The following is a 23,280-nucleotide window of genomic DNA, read 5'->3' on the forward strand; positions in this document are numbered from 1 at the left end:
TCGGAGTCTGGAGCTTTTTCAAGCAGTATATGTCTAAATTGTATTAGAATAACTATAAATTGTTGTTTTTCCCAGCCTGCACCTGTAATGCCCTGGGGACAGTTCCTGGAGGGAACCCATGTGATACAGACTCGGGAGACTGTTACTGCAAACGCCTGGTCACCAGGAGGGACTGTGACCAGTGTATGGTAAGGAACCTTATTCTTCTGATTTACTTACTTTGTACACAACAGTCACTAATCAAAGTCCACTTTGCTAACTGATGGACCAAAAGGTTAACGCTTTCACTCTGTGAGAGACAGTTGACTAATGATCTCATGGCAGGTGACGTCACCAATGGCCACTAGTTACACATCTGCTACACACATCTGCTACATACAGTGCCTTCAGAAAGTTTTCACACCCCTTGACTTTTTCCACATTTTCTTGTGTTACAGCCTGAATGTAATATTTTTTGGGGTCACTGGCCTACACACAATACCCCATAATGTAAAAGTGAAATTATGTTTTTCAATGTTGTTATTATTATTATTATTTATTTATTTTACAAATGAATTAAAAATGACAGGTTGAAATGTCTTGAGTCAATAAGTATTCAACCCTTTTGTTAAGGCAAACCTAAATATTTCAGGAGTAAAAATTTGCTTAACAAGTCACACAAGTTGCATGGACTCTCTGTGCAATAATTGTGTTTAACATGATTTCTGAATGACTACCTCATCTCTGTACCCCACACACACAATTATCTGTAAGGTCCCTCAGTCGAGCAGTGAATTTCAAACACAGAGAGGAAGGAAACCACTCAGGGATTTCACCATGAGGCCAATGGTGACTTTAAAACAGTTACAGAGTTTAATGGCTGTGCTAGGAGAAAACGGAGGATGGATCAACAACATTGTAGTTACTCCACAATACTAACCTAAATGAAAGAGTGAAAAGAAGAAAGCCTGTACAGAATACAAATATTCCAAAACATGCATCCTGTTTGCAATAAGGCACTAAAGTAATACTGCAAAACAATTTGTAAAGCAATTAACTTTTTGTCCTGAACACAAAGTGTTATGTTTGGCGCAAATCCAATACAACACATTACTGATTACCACTCTCCATAGTTTCAAGCATAGTGGTGGCTGCATCATGTTATGGGTATGCTTGTAATCGTTAAGGACTAGCGGGTTTTTCAGGATAAAAAAGAAACAAAATGGAGCTAAGCACAGCCAAAATCCTAGAGGAAAACCTGGTTCAGTCTGCTTTCCACCAGACACTGGGAGATGAATTCACCTTTCAGCAGGACAATAACCTAAAACACCAAATCTACACTGGAGTTGCTTACCAAGAAGACAGTGAATGTTCCGAAGTGGCCTGGTTACAGTTTTGATTTAAATCTACTTAAAAATCTATGGCAAGATCTGAAAATGATTGTCTAGCAATGATCAACAACCAATTTGACAGAGCTTGAAGAATTTTTTAAAGAATAATGGCCAAATGTTGCACAATCCAGGTGTGGAAAGCTCTTAGAGACTTACCCAGAAAGACTCACAGCTGTAATCGCTGCCAATGGAGCTTCTACCAAGTATTGACTCAGGGGTGAGAGAATTCTGCATGAAATGTTCTATAAATTTGCAAACATTTCTTAAAACATGTTTTCACTTTGTCATTATGGGGTATTGTGTGTAGATAGATGGGTGAGAAAAAAAAATGTTTAATCCATTTTGAATTCAGTGTGTAACACAACAAAATGTGGAATAAGTCAAGGGGTATGAATACTTTCTGAAGGCACTGTACATTCTGTAAGGGGTTTGGTGGCTTAACTGTTGTCACCAAGGCTGTACATCTTTGGGCCATGCAACACCCTCTGGGTTGTAAGGAGACTGGTGTATCTGCCCACAGCTTGGAAACAGCTTTTACAGTGAAATGTAGTGGGAGGTCGTTAACAACGTGTCATTAAAGGGGTGTTTTTAACAATATGTGTGTGTATCCTACAGCCTCAGCACTGGGGGCTAAGCAATGACATGGATGGCTGCAGACCATGTGACTGTGACCTAGGTGGAGCCATCAATAATGAGTGAGTTCAAAGTTCACTTTGCTAATTAGTTCATCTAAATGCCTCACTTAAAAAATGTATAATTGCTCAACGATTCTTCATAGTTGCCTATTTTCATACAGACACAGAAGTCTTAAAATGAACTGTTACCTTGAATGCAACACTAAGATTAACATTTTTTAACTCTGATTAAACTCCCTGACATTCCCTCCCTGTCCTCTCTCTCTCACTCCAGTTGTTCCCAGGAGACTGGTCAGTGTGTGTGTCGAGAACACATGTTTGGCAGGCGCTGTGACCAGGTGGAGTCAGGCTTCTACTTCATCGCCCTGGACCACTACACCTACGAGGCAGAGGACGCCAAATTTGGACCTGTGAGTCACCTTTCTACCTTTGACCTTTGGTCAATGACCCTGATGTGTCTTTCTTCTTCTAAGTTCCTCTGGGATCATGGGTGTTCCCTACTAATCCTTGTGACTTCTCTTTCTTCCTCTCTATCTCTCTAGGGTGTGACAGTAGTTCAGAGACCCCACCCTCAGGACCGTAGCCCCACCTGGACAGGGGTAGGTTTCGTCAATGTTCCCGAGGGGGCCTACCTGGAGTTCTCCATCGACAACATCCCCCACTCCATGGAGTACGACATCCTCATCCGCTACGAGCCTCAGGTCAGTCCCAGCACATACTGCCTTCCCAATGGACATAAACTCCAGTGCACATGAGTGTCGGAGGATATTAATTTCTTCCTTTCCTTAATTGATTATGTTAGGTAACGTTGCTGCTTGTCAAGGTCCTGTCATTACCCTTTTGTTTACCTGTTTACCAATGTCTATGTACCTGTTATGTTGCCGTAGTTACCAGACCAGTGGGAGGAGGTGTTGATGACAGTGATGCGGCCCAGTGTGATCTCAGCAGACAGTCGCTGTGCCAATACCATGCCTGACGACGACAACCAGATGATATCCCTCCACCCCGGATCACGGTAAACACACACCGCCTCCTCTGTCTGTGTGTATGTGTTGGGGGAGGAGGACTGTTGGGTAACTGGTGGGTGGGTGTGAGAGAGTGAGTGATGGACTCTGAGTCTGTATATTAGGTATCCTGTGAGTCTGTATATTAGATATCCTCTAAGTCTGTATATTAGGTAGACTCTGAGTCTGTATATTAGGTATCCTCTGAATCTGTATATTAGGTATCCCCTGTCTGTATATTAGGTAGACTCTGAATCTGTATATTAGGTATCCCCTGTCTGTATATTAGGTATCCTCTGTCTGTATATTAGGTAGACTCTGAATCTGTATATTAGGTATTCTGTGAGTCTGTATATTAGGTATCCTCTGAGTCTGTATATTAGATATCCTCTGTCTGTATATTAGGTAGACTCTGAGTCTGTATATTAGGTATCCCCTGTCTGTATATTAGGTATCCTCTGAATCTGTATATTAGGTATTCTGTGAGTCTGTATATTAGGTATCCTCTGAGTCTGTATATTAGATATCCTCTAAGTCTGTATATTAGGTATCCTCTGTCTGTATATTAGGTAGACTCTGAGTCTGTATATTAGGTATCCTCTGTCTGTATATTAGGTATCCTCTGAATCTGTATATTAGGTATTCTGTGAGTCTGTATATTAGGTATCCTCTGAGTCTGTATATTAGATATCCTCTAAGTCTGTATATTAGGTATCCTCTGTCTGTATATTAGGTAGACTCTGAGTCTGTATATTAGGTATCCTCTGTCTGTATATTAGGTATCCTCTGAATCTGTATATTAGGTATTCTGTGAGTCTGTATATTAGGTATCCTCTGAGTCTGTATATTAGATATCCTCTAAGTCTGTATATTAGGTATCCTCTGTCTGTATATTAGGTAGACTCTGAGTCTGTATATTAGGTATCCTCTGTCTGTATATTAGGTAGACTCTGAGTCTGTATATTAGGTATCCTCTGTCTGTATATTAGGTAGACTCTGAGTCTGTATATTAGGTAGACTCTGAGTCTGTATATTAGATATCCTCTGTCTGTATATTAGGTAGACTCTGAGTCTGTGTATGCACCCTGTATGTGCCCTCAGGGTTCCCCATTGAGAACACTGATTTTGTGTGTGTGTCATAGGAGTATTTTTAAACGTGTGTCCTTTTCTGACATCCATCTCTCTCTCTCTTGTCTCTTCAGATATGTGGTGCTCCCCAGACCAGTGTGTTTCGAGGCAGGGATGAACTACACAGTTCGTCTGAGTCTGCCCCTCTACTCTGCACTCAGCGACATCCAGTCCCCATATACACTCATTGACTCGGTTAGTTCCCACACACACACACGCTGTCAAACACATAGACACAACTCTGACTTTTGCTTGAAATATCCATGGAAGTCTATTCGAGACTTAGGCAGAAATTTCAGCTACTAGGATTTCATATTAGGATTGGGCCTTACTGACTCCATACTAAATCTCATTCCATCTCCTGTAACTTTCTTCCCCGTCTGTAGATTGTGCTGATGCCCCACTGTAAGAACCTGGAGATCTTCACTGGTTCTGAGGGCGGTAACTTGGCCACCAACAGTGCCTGGGACACCTTCCAGCGCTACCGCTGTCTAGAGAACAGCCAGAGCGTAGTGAAGACCCCCTCCACAGACATCTGCCGCAACTTTATCTTCAGCGTATCCGCTCTGCTGCACCAGGGAGCTAAAGGTATGGCACCGTATGTGTTTCTCAACTAAAGGTCTAAAGAGAGTTTCTCAACTAAAGGTCTAAAGAGAGTTTCTCAACTAAAGGTCTAAAGAGGGTTTCTTAACTAAAGGTATAAAGAGGGTTTCTCAACTAAAGGTCTAAAGAGAGTTTCTCAACTAAAGGTCTAAAGAGAGTTTCTCAACTAAAGGTCTAAAGAGAGTTTCTCAACTAAAGGTCTAAAGAGAGTTTCTCAACTAAAGGTCTAAAGAGAGTTTCTTAACTAAAGGTCTAAAGAGGATTTCTTAACTAAAGGTCTAAAGAGGGTTTCTCAACTAAAGGTCTAAAGAGAGTTTCTCAACTAAAGGTCTAAAGAGAGTTTCTCAACTAAAGGTCTAAAGAGAGTTTCTCAACTAAAGGTCTAAAGAGGGTTTCTTAACTAAAGGTCTAAAGAGGATTTCTCAACTAAAGGTCTAAAGAGGGTTTCTTAACTAAAGGTCTAAAGAGAGTTTCTCAACTAAAGGTCTAAAGAGGGTTTCTTAACTAAAGGTCTAAAGAGGATTTCTTAACTAAAGGTCTAAGAGAGTTTCTTAACTAAAGGTCTAAAGAGGGTTTCTTAACTAAAGGTCTAAAGAGGGTTTCTTAACTAAAGGTCTAAAGAGGGTTTCTTAACTAAAGGTCTAAAGAGTTTCTTAACTAAAGGTCTAAAGAGGGTTTCTTAACTAAAGGTCTAAAGAGAGTTTCTTAACTAAAGGTCTAAGAGGGTTTCTTAACTAAAGGTCCTCTGTAGCTCAATTGGTAGAGCATGGCGCTTGTAACGCCAGGGTAGTGGGTTCGATCCCCGGGACCACCCATACGTAAAAATGTATGCACACATGACTGTAAGTCGCTTTGGATAAAAGCGTCTGCTAAATGGCATATTATTATTATATTATATTTATTATTATTATTATTATATTTAAGAGGGTTTCTTAACTAAAGTTCTAAGAGAGTTTCTTAACCAAAGGTCTAAAGAGGGTTTCTAAACTAAAAGTGGAACTGACAGCGTTTTAGCAACATAAAATCGTATTAAAATCTGTTCATATACACCCCTAGGAAGAATATGATTACTTTTTTTTTTACATTTTATGAGAAGCGAGCACTTATAAGGTCATTTTCACGTTGTCATACTTTCATAGAAGGTTTGGGAATGACGTAGAGTAAGAAATTTGTGAACAATCTATAGCAATATAGAGTGGGAAAGCGGCCGTGCGTTTGGACAATTAATAGACACTGCAGCAAATATAACCTAATAAAAACGTATCAGTCTTGTCCAGGACCTGACTCTACACAGACCGGTGCGCCATAGCCAATCAGAGCTACAGTAAGCCTATATGCAAATAAGCCATTTTCCACACGCGCCTGCCCAAATGGACTGTGTGTTTACAGGCAGTAGTAACAGAGCGACTTTAGATCATTAGAAAGCATTCGCCAAAAGCCACAAAATACACCAGAATGGATTTCTGCAAATATGTAAACACCACGGGAGTCCTCTTAGATTTGGGAACTTTACAGTCCTATTGATCAAACATGAACAGGTAGGCTCTCTTCCTCATTTGCCTCTGCACAACAACAACAAGATCAACAACTAATGTTAGCCAGCGCGAGATGAGCTCAAATCTAATGAGGGAACAGTAGATAAACCCTTCTCAAACTTTTTCAACTTGTAGTTAGCTGTCAAAATTGCACTGATAAATGATGGGGAATAGTAGCCTGCTCGCCCTTCTGCGGCTTGCCTGCCAATGCATGCTTGTCTCAATCCACGTTTTGACAACTGAATGGGAACTTGCCTGCGTCCCCGCCCATTTGATCGATGCCAACTGCATTTGATTGACAACTAAGAGATATGCTAACTCTGGATAGTCGTTCAAGTTCAGCATAGCTAGCAATTTCAAATGTCTTGCTATCTAACCAAATTACACCTGCATCTCTAGCTGTAACCACTGAAAAACTCACCCACTCGTCCAATGACATGACATCCTCCCAGCAGCTAGTTAGTTAGATAGCTAACGTTAGGCTCTGGGTTTTTAGCTTGCTACATAAATAGATAAGCTAGCCTATTAGTCACATTATAACTGACTTGTGGTCATTGCCCTTGCTAGTTTGATTGTATTGACATTCCCAGCCTTACTTACAGTTGTCTGTTTTTGTCCAAAATATTCAGTCATTGAAACTGAAATAGTGCATCCCGAATGGCTGGAGGCAGCAAACAATGTACCAGGCCAGCTGTGATTTACAACCTGATAGCAATATTTGCTGGACTACCAAGAAATGTATTGATGAATTAGCTATATTAATCATGCATTAAACTGCATCCATCTATTCTGACTACAATACCTTACTGTATGTCATGGAATTTTTAGTCAAATAGAACCTATTTTATGAAGTTGGTTTTGTAGCATAAACTGGGAATTTGATATTTTTCACTGACATTATGATTGCCTGTTTGTTTCATATCTGCAAAGTAGTTAAACCGCTGTCAGTTCCACTTCAACTAAAGGTCTAAAGAGGGTTTCTTAACGAAAGGTCATTGTCATAAAGTTTGTGTTTCAATCACATACAATTGACCCTGGTCGGCATTGTTTGGGAATGACATAATTTCATTCCAACGTTGACCTCCGTCTGACAATCAGACCCAGTCCATCTCCACGTACACTCCCAACACTAAAAGTATCTTTCTCTCTCCTCTATACATCAGCTGTTTCAATCCCTTTCTTTTTATTTTCCTATCTCTTTATTTCCTTTCCTTTCATTCCGTACCCATTCCTGTGCCTCTGGCATATTGCTGTTGTCTCCGGTTTCTGACCCATGTCACTCATCAACAGTTACGCTATGTCTGTCTGCTCTCCTCATGTGTGGACTTGTATTGGACCCTGGGGCCCTAAGCTTGATTAGAAGCCCTCTCGGATCTTGACACACTGAAAAGACCACAGAGGAATTTTCTCAGCCCACCACAGCAGTAAATCTCCTACCCTGCCAGACGGAGTGAGAACTTGTCTCTGCTGCCAGTCTAGTAGTATATACCGGGTTCATGCTATCGTAGGACAGATTTCATGGATTTATTCACATAGGTGATCTGACTTAGATTAGAAGAGTATAACATAATATAAAGGATGCAGTCAAATATAATACTCTATTATCTTGAGGAAAACTTTTCTTACACATGCAAGCATCAATGAAAACTAAACATAGCATCGATATGACAGCACTTAAATTGCAACATATAGTTAAATGAGAATGAATTGTTATTGAAATATGCCGTAAGTGTGATATGATTTTAATTGTATAAATGTTTTCTAGGAATGCTGTCAGTATGAGTTCAAATCCTCCCAGCTGTGGAAGTCATATAATCTTGTTTCACTTAGCAGGTTGAGGTTTTTTGAGGTCTCCTGCACAGATGTAGGTCCCACATCTGCACAAATCATGTGGTTTCGCAGGTCCCTTTTAAGTCTTATCCCAGTCTTAGCAGTTAGTAAAGGTTGGAGTGTCTAAACCAAGGTCTGCGTGCGATAATCTAGTCCCAGAGATACGTTTGCCTATCCTAGATCTGAAGGTTCCGACATTGCTGTGGTGTCCCCTTAAACCACAGTGGTTTAGAGGAGTTTCAGATTTATGAGGAAAGCAGAGTCTTCAGAGGATAGTGTTGAAGGAGTCTAGGCTTGGGCAGAGTCTGGCTCAGAGCATGTCAGTACCCGCTTGGGGGATGTTTAGTGGATATAGGGACACAACACTCACACTCGGTAAGGTTGCATGTACGTAAGCTTCAACACACACACGCACATGCTTGCCTAAAATCCTCCTCCCCTGATGTGACCCAAATCACTCGTCTCTCTCCTCCACATGGACTCAATGTCTTCGATAGAATGTCTGGTCCCTGGCTCTCTCTTTCTTTCCACTCGTCTGTTGAGAAGGATATAGGCCCTGTCAGCCTGTCAGGGTAATAGATATAGAAGGTGTTGTTGATGAAATACCCGTCGCCTTAATTAATAAAACAAACCTTTGTCAGTATGTCAGAAGCAAAATATATTGAGGTAAAATGTATTGAGACAAAGGGTTAACCAGGGTTTTATGTACAGTTAGTACTTACACCATATTCAAAACAGCTTGGGTGAAATACCTTACTCATGTATCCAGCAGCAACTATTGCCCCCATTTGAACAGATCATTCCAGATTATGTGTTCAACTCAATTTTAAGCCCATTCCCTTCCTCTCTCTCTCTTTAACATTTCCTCCTGTCTTTGTTTTCCCAGCATGCCAGTGTGACCCGCAGGGCTCTCTCAGCACAGTGTGTGACGCCAGCGGCGGGCAATGCCAGTGTCGTCCCAACGTGGTAGGCAGGAACTGTGACAAGTGTTCCCCTGCCACCTACCTGTTTGGACCCAGTGGCTGCAGATGTGAGTTTGACTGAATGAAAAGTGACTGAGTGCATGTGTTTTGTATTGCACAATACAGGCACTGAATCTGGCACTTATCACTCTCTTTGCCCTCCGCTCTCTCCCCCCAGCCTGTGATTGCAGTCCCCAGGGATCGGAGCATGCGTTCTGCCATGAGGCTACAGGCCAGTGTGCTTGTGTCCCCGGGGCGTACGGCCGTCAGTGTGACCGCTGTCTGCCGGGTCACTGGGGCTTCCCCAACTGTCGCCCCTGCACCTGCAATGGCCACACAGAGCAGTGTGACCCCTACTCCGGAGAATGCCTGGACTGCCGAGAACAGACCACCGGACACAACTGCGAGAGGTCAGCCATGGGTTAATCTGGGTTGAGGGGTCAAGGGTTAAGGAGGCTCATAGGTGTATGTGCTCGATGGGTTGGCATTAGAATGGGTAGTCAGTCAGTCTCCTAAAACGTAGATAACATAGATATTATAAAGACATACATGTGAATGATAGAGTGATTATGACCAACCACCTTATGCCTTTTCCCTACAGGTGTCTGGAAGGTTACTATGGTGACCCTGTCCTGGGTTCAGGGGACCACTGTCGTCCCTGTATGTGTCCGGATGGGCCCGGTAGCGGGCGGCAGTTTGCCGGTGGATGTTACCGCGGTCTGGACTCTCACTACCAGGTGTTTTGTATCTGCAGCCCTGGGTACAGAGGTAGGCAGCCAATAACAACCACCTGCCAAGATTTATAGAGCACCCTGTAAACTAGCGGAGCATGGCAGGATTACTCATGTCACAGTGCTTCTGTTCAGACCTGTTTCCTAGGAAGCAGTAGATTTGTATGCATTCATGTTACAGTGTGGAAGCTTGGTGGCTTTCCATGAAGTATAGCTGCCGGCGATGTACGCTCACTGTTTGATATATGGCTTAATTTGACAGGAGGACATATGTTATTGTGGCAGTAAATGTATAGGCAGTTATTATTTCTGATAGTGAAGATGGGTGAAAAGATATGTTGTTGTAGAGGTGAGTTATGACACTATGTTTGGTGAAGGGGTTTATTAAGCACATTTTGCTCTCTCGCCTCCCCCTTTACCTCTCCTTTCTTCTCTCCTCCTCTGTCTTTTCCTCTCCCCTACAGGTGCCAGATGTGAGGAGTGTGCCCCAGGTTACTATGGAAACCCCCATGAGAACGGCGGGCAATGCCAACCGTGCCAGTGCAACAACAACATTGACATGCTGGACCAGGAGTCCTGTGATGCCAGGACGGGTGAATGTCTCAAATGTCTCTACCACACCGAGGGTCAAGGCTGCCACAGCTGCAAGCTGGGTTACTATGGGGATGCCCTCACACAAAATTGCAGAAGTGAGTAAAGAAAGTTAACTTGCAACTCTTTGTTATGTGTTTGTCATATCAATGTGAGTGGTTGTCATTGTCCAATTGCTAACCTGTTAGCGACATCTCTTCTCTCCCTCAGAGTGTGTGTGTAACCACCTGGGCACCAACCCAGCCACATGCCCGTCGGTGGGCGACTGCCACTGTGATCTGGGCAGTGGGCAGTGCCAGTGTCTACCGAACGTGGTGGGTCAGCACTGTGACCTGTGTGCCCCCGACACCTGGAACATGGCCAGCAAGAGGGGCTGCGAAGCCTGCGACTGTGACCCCAACCACTCATTTGGAACATCCTGCAACGAGGTGGGTTCTCACAAGGCCGCACCATTCTTCTCTTGGGTGTTACTACTCCTGTCTCTTGAATCCTATCCTAAGGTCACATTTCTAATATTTATGTATAAGACTCCCGAGTGGCGCAGTGGTCTAAGGCACTGCATCGCAGTGCTAGCTGTGCCACTAGAGATCCTGGTTCGAATCCAGGCTCTGTCGTAGCCGGCCGTGACCGGGAGACCCATGGGGCGGCGCACAATTGGCCCAGCGTCGTCCAGGGTAGGGGAGGGAATGGCCAGCAGGGATGTTGGTAGAGCATGGTGTTTGCAACGCCAGGGTTGTGGGTTCGATTCCCGCGGGGGGCCAGTATGAAAAATAAATACAAATATGTATGTACTCACTAACTGTAAGTCGCTCTGGATAAGAGCGTCTGCTAAATGACTAAAATGTAAAAATGTAAAATGTATGTGTTTTGTCCACAGCTGAGTGGCCAGTGCTCCTGTAAACCTGGCTTTGGGGGTAAAACGTGTCGGGAGTGCAGAGAGCTGTTCTGGGGAGACCCTGAAGTCAAATGCAACGGTGAGTTGACACATCTCAATGAGCAGCATTGTAGTTACCTGTGCTGGCACTACACTGCCTAAATCCCCATCTTGACACACACTGAGGTGTGTGTGCGTGTGCACGCGCCTGCGTGCCGTGCGTGTATGTGTGAGAAAGCTCCAACCCAACAATTTTAAATTGCAACACACACAAAGCAGGCCTTTAGTGTTAATCACTGAGATATTACAAGCAGCCCCATTCCCCTAGCCTCTTATCGTGGGAATGTGTAGGAGTTTCAGCTGTGGTGGAGAAACTCACAGCATCCTCTCCTTACAGTGGGAGCCAATATTAAGGCCAGATGTGCTCTCTCACCCAATGGCTGTGTTTCTATGACGAACAGGCGGGGGATCTGTCCGAGCCTCCCAATATCCCGCCGGTCCGCCACAATGCACCTTTGTTCTGATGGGGTGTCCTGTTGGAGGGACGGCTGTCCAACACAGTGCCTGCTGCTGACAGAAAGGACCCTTTGTCCCAGAGTAGCATCACTGGAGCAGAGCAGCCTGCTTAATTATCTACTGAAGGACACATGAATTGGCTTCTGGTGTAGGCTAGTCCCTTGAGTGGAAACGTGCAGTCACTGTATAAAGGGTCCACTGCGGTAGTTTAATCTACTTCAAACTTCTGTATACATTGTTGCCAATGAAATTAGAAAATTATTGTGATCAAACCAAAAGTCAGAGGTCACTTTGACGGCTGTTTAAACATCGAACTCCTTCCAGGCAGGCTGCACCATGTCAAGACCTTGCTGTCCCGTCACAGTGCTGTTTTGTCAGGCTTGTGGTTTGCTGCTTCTAGCAGGGAGTGTTGTATTCCGGAAAGGTTTGTGTTTTTTCTCTCTGCGGAGAAGGATCTGTGTTGACAGTCCTGACTGTTTGTTTGGAGACGGAAGTCTGCTCTGGTTCCCTGATATCGGATTACCCCGTTTACCCCAACTAATGTTGACATACCCCTAATCTGGATAAGCCCAACAGCCAAACATTACACTAACACTAGCTTAAATGGTGCAGATCTCTCTTAGTTTGTGGTATGTTAGTTTCTCCAGAAACATAGTAACGTTGTACACTTTGAACGATTTAATGAAGGGAGGAAATGGTCAACTGCTCAATTTTGAGGTTACATTCATTGACATCACAGTTGCTTTCTTGTGCACATCCAGCCATTTTCGTGGCTTTTGCAGTGATTTGACCCTTTTAGACACATCGGAATACCATTTGAAGACAGTTTGATATCTGTGGGAGCCATGTCTACTATTTCTTGTTCATCAAAGCCTTGTGTGTCTGTGTGTGTGTGTGTCTGTGTGTGTGTGTTTTGGACCATGGTGAAAGACTGCTCCAGCTGTAGACCATTAAAGATGTAGTTTACTCCCATCTGTGCCCCCCTCATCCCCCGACACAGAGGAATAGAAGCCATGTTGGGATCCATGTCACAAAAACAGCTGGAATTTCCCTACCCTGCCTGCTCGCAATCATCTTATCTGACCTGTAACACACAACAGATGCTGTGTAGAAAAGAAAGAAGAGAGGCTAGATTTGGTCATTCAATTCACGAGCCGGCTATCTTCTATAAAAGGCCTTTATTAAAAATGTGAGTGATTTTGTTAGAAACAGCAGAAAGCCTACGTTAATCATCCATGTCTTATTGCGCTTAGTTCCCTCTACATATTGCTTGTAGTGTGTTTAGTCTGCTCTGGGGGCCATTGTTGATTAGATAGGGGGTAGGGTGAATATTTACCTCCCTTCACACCTAACCTATGTGGCCATTTTGTGTAAACAGAGGCAGCACTTTAATCTGCAGTGGGGGAGGGGGCTGTGTGAAAGGGACATTCAGGTGGTGCTGTAGTGTGATGTGGTGTTTGGGGCCCTAGTTTGGGGCTGTCTGCTGATAATGGTGACTGGTGAGTGATGCCCCACTTTGCCAGTTAACACGGCGAGGAAGAGAGACAGGGTAGACAAAAGGACAGGTCACATTCATTACATATTTCCACTGAGCCCAGGCCCCTCGCTCTCCTGCCTTACAAAACTATAGGAGGATTACGCCACACAGCTAAGCCCCCATTTCCCATCCTCTTTTGTTGCTTTAGCACCCTGAGGTGACTAAAAGTCATTTTTCAGGGTGTGTGTACATCTACACATTTTTAAAGGTTTGTCGTTCTACAAGTATGTGTGGTGTGTGCAAGAAAGTATGTACACTTCACCATAGATTCTTCAAGCTCTTCAAGTTTGTGTGAGAGTAAACACAGGAGGTACCATAGTTAGTTGCACGCTGCAAGGCAACAGGAAACATGTGGTATGTCATCAGTATGTGGTTGACATCAGTGGTTCCTGGGGGGTTGTTTGCAGAGTCTGTAGGGGCCCATGGTGGCCCTTTTGTTCTCCACACACTCTACACACTTCCCTTAATGAGGCTTTGAAGTGGGCAAACATCCTCCTCTTTCTCCATTCCTCCTCCTCCACTCCACTCTCTTCATCCCACCCTATTCACTCCAACCAGCTCCCCTAAGGTCACTGGGTTAATGTGGATGGCGGTGGGTCATTGATCTTTGGCTCACCAGAACTTCAGCTGACTTCATCTTTACTAGGTGAAACTCCACCGAAAACATTTTATCCACCAGTCAATACATCAGCTGGCCACTCCTAACTCTCCCAACCGACACTCACCCAGAAATACATGTAGGCTTACCAGTAGATTTAAAATGTAAGGTGGCAAGCATTAAAGAACAGGGATATTACAACTTGAATTCTAATGAAAATACAATTAATTTGAAACTGTAATTAGAACCAAAGTTTAGGCTAGCTATTCCACATTTCTGAGGTGCTTACAACAGGGTGCTAACTGTGCTTGATACGTTAACATGTGATTATAAACCTATAAAGGTTACGACCCATAAAGCAACAGGAGCTCCCATCCTTTCCCCTCTCCCCAGTAGAGCACTTTGAAATGACATTAGGACGATCCCAATAAAATGAATGAGTTTGTGAGTTGACCTGACGAGACAGACATGTCCTTTGAGGTCAAGATGTCAGTAGCGAGAGAGAGAGAGAAAGAGGCGGGCTACTTAAAAAGCACTTCCCTGGCTTTGTAAGACCGCTTTATAGGCTCTTGTCCATTGTTATGGGACATCAACAACCTGTTTGAAATATCTCCCTCCCATTCAGGATCTCTGGAGGGTGACAGACTAGTCAGGATCAGGATGCAACAAAATTAGTTGTTTTTTGAGTTGAATGAAAAAAAGGCTAGACTAGTAGTAAAACCTACGTTTCCTGTTGCCTTGCAGCGTGCGACTGTGACCCACGAGGCATCGCCGAGCAGCAGTGCAACAAGGCCAACGGTCACTGCGTGTGCTTGGAGGGCGTGTCTGGTCCCCGCTGTGACGTCTGCGCCCGCGGCTACTCTGGCACCTTCCCCTACTGTGAACGCTGCCACCAGTGCTTCACCGACTGGGACGTGATCGTGGGTCAGCTGACCAACCAGACCCACAGGCTGGTCAACAAGGTGAACACCATCAAGGCCAGCGGCATCACCGGACCCTACAAACACACCATAGATAACATGGAGCAGAGCGCCGGGGCCATAAGAACTATCCTGGCCCAGAACCCGGCTACACAGCCACTGTCTGAGATACAGCAGCTACTGGAGCAGGCCACGTAAGTGGGGTGAAAGGGTGGGGTCAAAATGGGTCATTGACAATATTTATCAATAGCAAAAACAGTAGTAGCCACATCAAAGCAATAATATACTAGATTATTTCTGTATAATCCGTTTCTGTTCTTTAGAGATCTAATGGAAGAGATGAGCAACAAGCTGAACCTCTCTGAGGAGGCGTTGGCCCAGGTATCATCTGATGACAACAGCACCAACACCAAACTGGACTCTCTCAAAGAGGACGCCCAGAAACTGGATCGCACCGTCAAGGAGCTGCTGGACCAAGTGGAGCTCATCAAGAACTCTGATGTTCGGGGTAATGGACTGGGACAAGGCTGTTAGACTTGTGATATACAATGTCATGTCCATTATACTTCCATTTGTCAACTCTGTGAAATTGAACATTGTTTTTGTAATGACAGGAGCGACAGACAGTGTCACAAAGTACTACAAGCAGTCTCTGGCTGCTGAGGCTCACGCCAATGCCTCCACCACCGGCCCAGGCAACCCTGTGGAGAGCTCTTTCGTTCTACGACAAGCTACAGAGGACAAGATGAATGACACCAGGGAGGAGTTCCACAGGAGGCAGGAAGAACACGCCAAGAGACTGGACGACCTGGCGGATCAGCTGGAGACATTGGACCTATCAGAACTCAGCGAGAAGGTAAGGCCAAGCAAGGCCATATCTGTGGCCTGAAACTGGCTTGCTGATGTTGATCTGAGTTTGACACAGATGGGACTCAATCAAATCCCAGTTTGCAAGATAAAACCATCGAAAGCAATACATTTTCTTGAGTTGTTAAATCAAAGCTTTCTTCTGTGTGGGTCAGGAAGAATGTTAGGTTTGATTGAATGAGAACCATACGCTTAGATTCCATTTGAACTCTTCTCACTCTACTGGTCCTCTCTCTGCAGACGTGTGGTAGCCCAGCTGGTGAGGTGTGTGCAGACTCTCTGTGCGGGGGGCTGAGCTGTGTGGACTCTGACGGGAACAGGAGGTGTGGGGGTGAGGGGTGCAACGGTCTGGTCACCCTGGCCAACAATGCCTGGCATAAGGCCAAGGACTTTGACCAGGAGATCCTCATGGCCATGCAGGAGGTGGACAAGCTCTCCAAGATGGTGAGATCCTGTCTTTAAATTAAAATGAACCAACTCTCTTTAGACAAGAAATACACCCACTTTGGTTCCTAACCTGTTTGTTTGTGTGATCATGTGTCCAGGTGTCGGAGGCCAAGGTGAAGGCAGACGAGGCCAAGCTGAGTGCCCAGGACGTGCTGCTGAAGACAAACAAGACCAAGCAGCGCGTGGCCCAGAGCAATGAGGAGCTGCGCAGCCTCATCCGACAGATCAGAGACTTCCTCACACGTATGTCTACTCCTAAAATCAACTCCCCCGTAGCCCCCATACATTAACTCCTACATATGTTTACTACCCTGTGAGTTAAAGGTACAATCCAGCTGTTCAATTGTAATTTCAATTAAAGGTTTCAATAAATTTCACCCATTGATTCTAGAAGATTGTAACTTATAAATGTCTCATAAGCTTAGTACAACTGTCCCCTTCACGAGCTTAGTACAACCCTTGTATCTGCTGTGGCACCCCCTAGAGGATGCAGCGGACATGGAGAGCATCGAGGCAGTTGCCAACGAGGTGCTGGCCATGCAGATGCCCAGCACGCCAGCCCAGCTCCAGAATCTGACAGACGAGATCAGGGAGAGGGTGGGAGACCTGGCCCAAGTGGAGACTATCCTGAACCAGAGCGCCGACGATGTGCAGAGAGCCGAGAGCCTACTGGAGCAGGCACGCAGAGCCAGGTAACACACATTAACACAAGATTATCCTTGAACGGAGCACAGATGATGAGACACACACTGTTGTGCTTGGTGTGCTTATTATTTTCGCCCTCTGTGTGTGTGTCCCACAGTAAAGAGGCAACAGATGTGAGGGAAACAGCAGAGATGGTGAAGCAGGCTCTGGAAGAGGCTGAGCGTGCCCAGAAAGCAGCGGCCGAGGCCATCAAACAGGCCACCACCGACATCAATGGCACCAATGACCTCCTGACCTCAGTGAGTCAACATCCTCCATTTTATCACACACAGCGAGTTTGAACTTTTGGGACTAATCCATTGGTTCCATTGTACCTGTAAAACTAAATCAAGCACAGCTAAAGTATTTGACCCATTAAAATGTACAAGTATACCATAAAGACACACTGAGCTTGTCTTTACGTCTTCAAAAGGTGGAGTCGGAGACAGCGGACTCAGAGTACAAGCTGAACAACACCACCCAGAGGCTGCTCCGGTTAGAGCAAGACATCACACTGCTCAGAGAGAAGACACTGAACACCTCGCTTAGCTCTGAACAAACCGAGAGAGACGCAGAGACCATCAACAAAGTGGCTGAGCAGGTCAAAAAGGTTTGCGAGCTACTGTGTGTTAAATTGTGATGTGAGAGTTTGTGGATTATTTTTCAGCCTTGTCATTCTCACAATAAATTGCTGACCGTGTGTGTGTGTGTGTGTACAGGACCTGGACTCGGAGCTGAAGGATAAGTACAGCACTGTGCAGGACCTGATCAAACAGGAGGCCGGGGGCGTGGCCGACGCCAAGAAGAGGGCGGAGCTTCTACAGCAGGAAGCCACAGACCTGCTGCTACAGGCCAGCGACAAGCTGCAGCTACTGAAAGGTACAGTACACACACACACACGTACCTGCACTGGCTATATGCACACACTGACACACACACACACACACACACAGACATGCACTGGCTATATGCACACACTGACACTCTCACACACACACACAGAGACACACACAGACATGCACCACATAAATCTACAAGAACAGCTTGGAGAGCACCTTGCAGGCATATACACTGAACAAAAATATAAACGTAACATGTAAAGTGTTGGTCCCATGTTTCATGAGCTGAAATAAAAGATCCCAGAAATGTTTCATATGCACAAAAAGCTTATTTCTCTCAAATTTGTTTATATCCCTGTTAGTGAGCATTTCTCCTTTGCCAAGATAATCCATCCACCTGACAGGTGTGGCATATCATGAAGCTGATTAAACAGCATGATCACTTACACAGGTGCACCTTGTGCTGGGGACAATAAAAGACCACTCTAAAATGTGAAGTTTTGTCACACAACACAATGCTACAAATGTCTCAGGTTTTGAGGGAGAGTGCAATTGGCATGCTGACTGCAGGAATGTCCACCAGAGCTGTCGTTTTAGAGAATGTGGCAGTACGTCCAACCGGCCTCACAACCGCAGACCACATGTAACCACGCCAGCCCAGGACCTCCACATCCGGCTTCTTCACCTGCGTGATCGTCTGAGACCAGCCACCCGGACAGCTGATGAAACTGGGGGTTTGCACAACCAAATAATTTCTGCACAAACTGTCAGAAACCGTCTCAGGGAAGCTCTTCTGCGTGCTCGTCATCCTCACCAGGGTCTTGATCTGACTGCAGTTCGGCATCGTAACCGACTTCAGTGGGCAAATGCTCACCTTCGATGGTCACTTGCACCTGGAGAAGTGGGCTCTTCATGGATGAATCCCGGTTTCAACTGTACCGGGCAGATGGCAGACAGCGTGTATGGCGTTGTGTGGGCGGCGGTTTGCTGATGTCAACATTGTGAACAGAGTGCCCCATGGTGGTGGTGGGGTTATAGGCAATGAACACAATTGCATTTTATCGATGGCAATTTGAATGCACAGAGATACCATGACGAGATCCTGAGGCCCATTGCCATTCATCCACCGCCATCACCTCATGTTTCAGCATGATAATGCACGGCCCCATGGTGCAAGGATCTGTATACAGTTCCTGGAAGCTGAAAATGTCTCAGTTCTTCGATGGCCTGCACACTCAGAAGACATGTCACCATTGAGCACGTTTGGTATGATCTGGATCGACGTGTACGACAGCTTGTTCCAGTTCCAGTCAATATCCAGCAACTTCGCACAGCCATTGAAGAGGAGTGGGACAACATTACACAGGCCACAATCAACAGCCTGATCAACTCTATGTGAAGGAGATGTGTTGCGCTGCATAAGGCAAATGGTAGTCACAACAGATACTGACTGGTTTTCTGATCCACGCCCCTACCTTTAAAAAAAATATCTGTGACCAACAGATGCATATCTGTATTCCCAGTCATGGGCCCTGTGTAGCTCAGTTGGTAGAGCATGGCGCTTGCAACGCCAGAGTTGTGGGTTTGTTTCCCACGGGGGACCAGTATGAAAAATGTATGCACTCACTAACTGTAAGTCGATCTGGATAAGAGCGTCTGCTAAATGACTAAAATGTGAAATCCATAGATTAAGGCCTAATGAATTTATTTCAATTGACTGATTTCCTTAAATGAACTGTAACTCAGTAAAACCTTTGAAATTGTTGCATGTTGCGTTTATATTTTTTTTCAGTGTACAATCACAACTCACTACCTAAAACACACACCCTTTCGGGTCCAACCATGCATGATATGTCCTTACAACGCATTGAGGCATTATCACAAACATTACACTACACAGATCCTACTGTGTAATGGTGTCTGCTTAGTGGATATATAAAACATGATCTGTTTATAATACCTATGAGATCTCCATCTCCATGTTGATTCGCTTTTTCCAATCAAGAGTTGAACATGAAATTACGCAGGCCCTCTAACTTTCTCTTCTCAAGTGTGTGTATTCACTGCGTGCAATTCCACGTTCTGATTGTAAAGCCGGCGTGTGGAGGGATACTACACGTCCTGTGATTTTAGATTGACGGTAGGATGTCTCCTTTTTGGTTCCCATCCAGATTTAGAGAAGTCCTACGAGGACAACCAGAAGACTCTGGAAGACAAGGCCAACCAGTTGGTGGATCTGGAGAAGGCTGTCAAAGAGCTGCTGCAGGAGATCAGTCACAAAGTCACTGTGTACAGCACCTGTCTGTTTTAAACACAACCCCCAGTACGGGGTTGTGAAGGAAACTGGTCCCCAAGGCAATATGAAACCCTAGAGACATATTAAACGTACCACCCACTCACACTCCCTGGTTTCATCATTTGAAATCAAAGATTTCTGTTTACTTTTATACTGTTTCTAAGTCAAACAAGTGGTATTTGTGTGGAAAAAGCAGGGGATAAAAAAAGATGTAATCTGTTTCTATTTGTAGGAAACGAGGAGAAAGAATAAGTGAAAATCAGAATCCTGCCAAAGAGTTTACCAGCCAAGTTACAGCCAACATTTAAGATACACAGTACCAGCCAGACATCATCGCCTACATATACAAAGTGACATGAACCAGCCACAGACTTTACAACTACCTTGCTTGGCAGTACTTCTAGCACACAGTATGTGTGAGAATGTTATGGTTAGAATTTTTGAGAATGAGAGCTTTGAGGCGAATTTGTGCTTACAGATATTTGGAATACGAAAAAAATAAAAAGGAAAATGTGCATTGTTTTGAAATGTTTGCAAAGAACTGCCCTCTCCAGCTAAACCAGAATGTAATTCAATTATTTTTCTTGAGCTTGTAAACCAATGTTTAGAGGGCGGAAAGCATGAATGTAAAGGTTTGACTTACATTTTTACCATGAGACTGGATTATTTTGTATATTTGTAAACGGCATTGTATGAACCAACTGTTTACTTTCAAAGTTACGTAGACCAAAAACTTGACCAACAAATTTATTTGTAAATTTTTTTTTTAACTACCCATTTGAAATCCTATCAAATAAGTGTTATATCTCGACAAGTTATTTTTTTAATTTTATTTTTACATATTTGTATTTTGAGCCTTAGCCTCTCGCCTTTCACTGTAGTGTACCTGTTCTGGTAAGATGGGGAAGTGTGCCGAGTGCTCCTCAGAGCAGACCTCCTGTGTACACTAAGCATTAGATCCAATGCCTAGGCTAGATCTGAAACACAAGAGACATTAAGCTACTCACAGTTGTTTTTATCCTTGATTTATAATTTTTTGTTGTATAGTGTCCTTGTTATTTTTTGGATGAAAGGCGCTTTAAAGCCAATGTATTACAATGATTAGTACTAGTATAGGGCAATTGTGACAGGACTTTTCATAAATTCTCCCAATATGCCACAAATCTCAATGAAATCTTTCCTGGAATAAATCAGGTCTGATATGTTTGAATTGGTGATAGCGGGGTGGTAACCTTCATTTGACTTAAATCACAAATGGATTATTCAATCACACACAGCCTATATTATGGACACTGGCAAATAGGTTAACCTGGTTGGGTTGTATGACTTTTGTGTGATGTCATTGTTACCTGTGAAACTAAAAAGAGCACGATCCTACAAGTCTAATCTCAAGTTCACTTGGCTCATTCATAATGGGAAGTTTAATGAGCCACATGCATTTGTCAATAGTATGAGCACATGGTTTCATCCAGAGTTGCTGAATTGAGATCCCTGTCTGAACAAAGATTTTCTAAGTCCTCCAAAGTGGAATCTGAGAGGTCTGAGGATGATTCTGTCTCAATATTACCTACCATTAGGGGGCAGTATGTAGCTACAAAGTAACCGAGTGTTACAAGGGCTGCTAGAGGCTCCCAGGCCAGGGACTTCATTCAGGAACATCAAACCTAAATCAGAGAGGATGGAATCTCTTTGCCTAAATCTTGTCCCAGGAACATCATAATTATATGTTGTTCCAGGCTCCTAGCCTGGGACATCATACCCAGGGACCTCATTATTTTGTTGTCCCTGGAACATCATGCATACAGGAGAAACACCTCCAGTAGCTCATTGTAGCCAGAATTTAAAACAGGAGCAACCTGTTCTCTTACATCCACATTTGCACACACATTTTAGATACATTATAAAGCTGTCACCTCTAAATTAAGGTATTATAAAGGGACAATCATGAGGGGCTATGCGTTCTCTGGTAAATAATGAACAACGTGGAAGATGTGTTCCACGACGCGCTAGCGGAGTGGAACTTACCTTCCACGGAGTTGCATTATTTTCCAGAGAACGCATAGAGCCCCAAGTTGATTATCCCTTTTATACTATGGCTAAAATTCAGGGCACAACTTTGGTTTTAGAAGCGGGAGGTCTGGGAAATGACTTTTTCTGGCCATCTAAACCTATCAATATGTCTTGTCTATTTAGAACAACAAAAAGTAAGCAAAAATGCCCACAGTCATCAAGGTAAGACATCATTATTAAATATATTTAAGTGATTGATAAGACTGAACTAGATCAAATATAATTAATAATCAATATTGTGTTGCAACTTTAACCAATAGCCTAACAAATGAGCAACTTAAAAAATACTAAGACTTTTGATTGTCTTTATTAAGACATCCTCTATATAAAACTTCAGCCAGACCGCCCAGCCAGCCCGAGCCTCCTGCATGCCCGACCCCCACCAGTCTAGTACACAACTCAACTCTCTCCCAACACAATTTCCTTCCCACCTTCCCAAGGGAAAGGTTTGGAAACAATAGCAAATAAAATAAAACGTTTAAAAACACATACACCTAAAATATACATTAACACAGAGAAACAGCAAATCCTCCATATACACTGAACAAAAATATGAATGCAATATGTAAAGTGTTGGTCCCATGTTTCATGAGCTGAAATAAAAGATCCCAGAAATGTTCCATATGCACAAAAAGCTTATTTCTCTCAAATGTTGTGTAAAAATGTGTTTACATCCCTGGTAGTGTGCATTTTATCAAGATAATCCATCCACCTGACAGGTGTGGCATATCAAGAAACTGATTAAAACAGCATGATCATTATACAGGTGCACCTTGTGCTGGGATCAATAAAAGGCCACTAAATTGTGCAGTTTTGTCACACAACACAATGCCACAGATGCCCCGTTCTGTCCCTAGGGGTCCACCGCCCTGTAGCACCCCAACCCAACACATCCCACTCAGCTTTAGGGTCTTAGGGAAACATTAATTATTGGTTTCGGGCGTGTTAGGCCAGAGTGACAACCCACAGGATGGCAGACCCTCAGGGCCAGGACTGAGCAGCCCAGCAGCTACGGATCGCCTAAATAGATGTCTCCCCTGACGTGGGCATATTTTCAATAAAGACTCCTTTTGTCGTACTGTATTCCATATAAGGCATCCAGATCTTATGCAAATTTCCCAGTTTACCCTTAATCTTGTAACAAATCAAATCTAGTGATACATAATTTGACATTTCTGCCATCCATTGTGACATTGTGGGAGGATCACCAACCTTCCAATTAATGGCAATGCATTTCTTAGCC

General features: G+C 44.0%; 1 protein-coding gene across 1 annotated transcript in view; it reads left to right on the forward strand.

Moving 5' to 3' along the window:
- Positions 1–21,344, forward strand: part of LOC121532146 (laminin subunit beta-1-like) — a 37,546-nt gene extending 16,202 nt beyond the window's left edge. The window contains exons 11-33 of the mRNA XM_041837893.2: positions 76–188; positions 1,986–2,065; positions 2,280–2,415; positions 2,548–2,706; positions 2,893–3,020; positions 4,212–4,332; positions 4,524–4,725; positions 8,992–9,135; positions 9,246–9,477; positions 9,669–9,835; positions 10,263–10,487; positions 10,600–10,817; positions 11,267–11,363; positions 14,659–15,028; positions 15,158–15,342; positions 15,449–15,690; positions 15,942–16,145; positions 16,247–16,391; positions 16,633–16,840; positions 16,951–17,092; positions 17,266–17,442; positions 17,552–17,711; positions 19,843–21,344. Coding sequence (XP_041693827.2) covers positions 76–188; positions 1,986–2,065; positions 2,280–2,415; positions 2,548–2,706; positions 2,893–3,020; positions 4,212–4,332; positions 4,524–4,725; positions 8,992–9,135; positions 9,246–9,477; positions 9,669–9,835; positions 10,263–10,487; positions 10,600–10,817; positions 11,267–11,363; positions 14,659–15,028; positions 15,158–15,342; positions 15,449–15,690; positions 15,942–16,145; positions 16,247–16,391; positions 16,633–16,840; positions 16,951–17,092; positions 17,266–17,442; positions 17,552–17,711; positions 19,843–19,982 — 3,995 coding nt within the window. The 3' untranslated portion in view covers positions 19,983–21,344. The remainder of the gene's footprint in view (positions 1–75; positions 189–1,985; positions 2,066–2,279; positions 2,416–2,547; positions 2,707–2,892; positions 3,021–4,211; positions 4,333–4,523; positions 4,726–8,991; positions 9,136–9,245; positions 9,478–9,668; positions 9,836–10,262; positions 10,488–10,599; positions 10,818–11,266; positions 11,364–14,658; positions 15,029–15,157; positions 15,343–15,448; positions 15,691–15,941; positions 16,146–16,246; positions 16,392–16,632; positions 16,841–16,950; positions 17,093–17,265; positions 17,443–17,551; positions 17,712–19,842) is intronic.
- The last annotated feature ends 1,936 nt before the right edge of the window (positions 21,345–23,280 follow it).

Source organism: Coregonus clupeaformis, chromosome 19, assembly GCF_020615455.1.
Source record: "Coregonus clupeaformis isolate EN_2021a chromosome 19, ASM2061545v1, whole genome shotgun sequence".
Classification (NCBI taxonomy): Eukaryota; Metazoa; Chordata; class Actinopteri; order Salmoniformes; family Salmonidae; genus Coregonus; species Coregonus clupeaformis.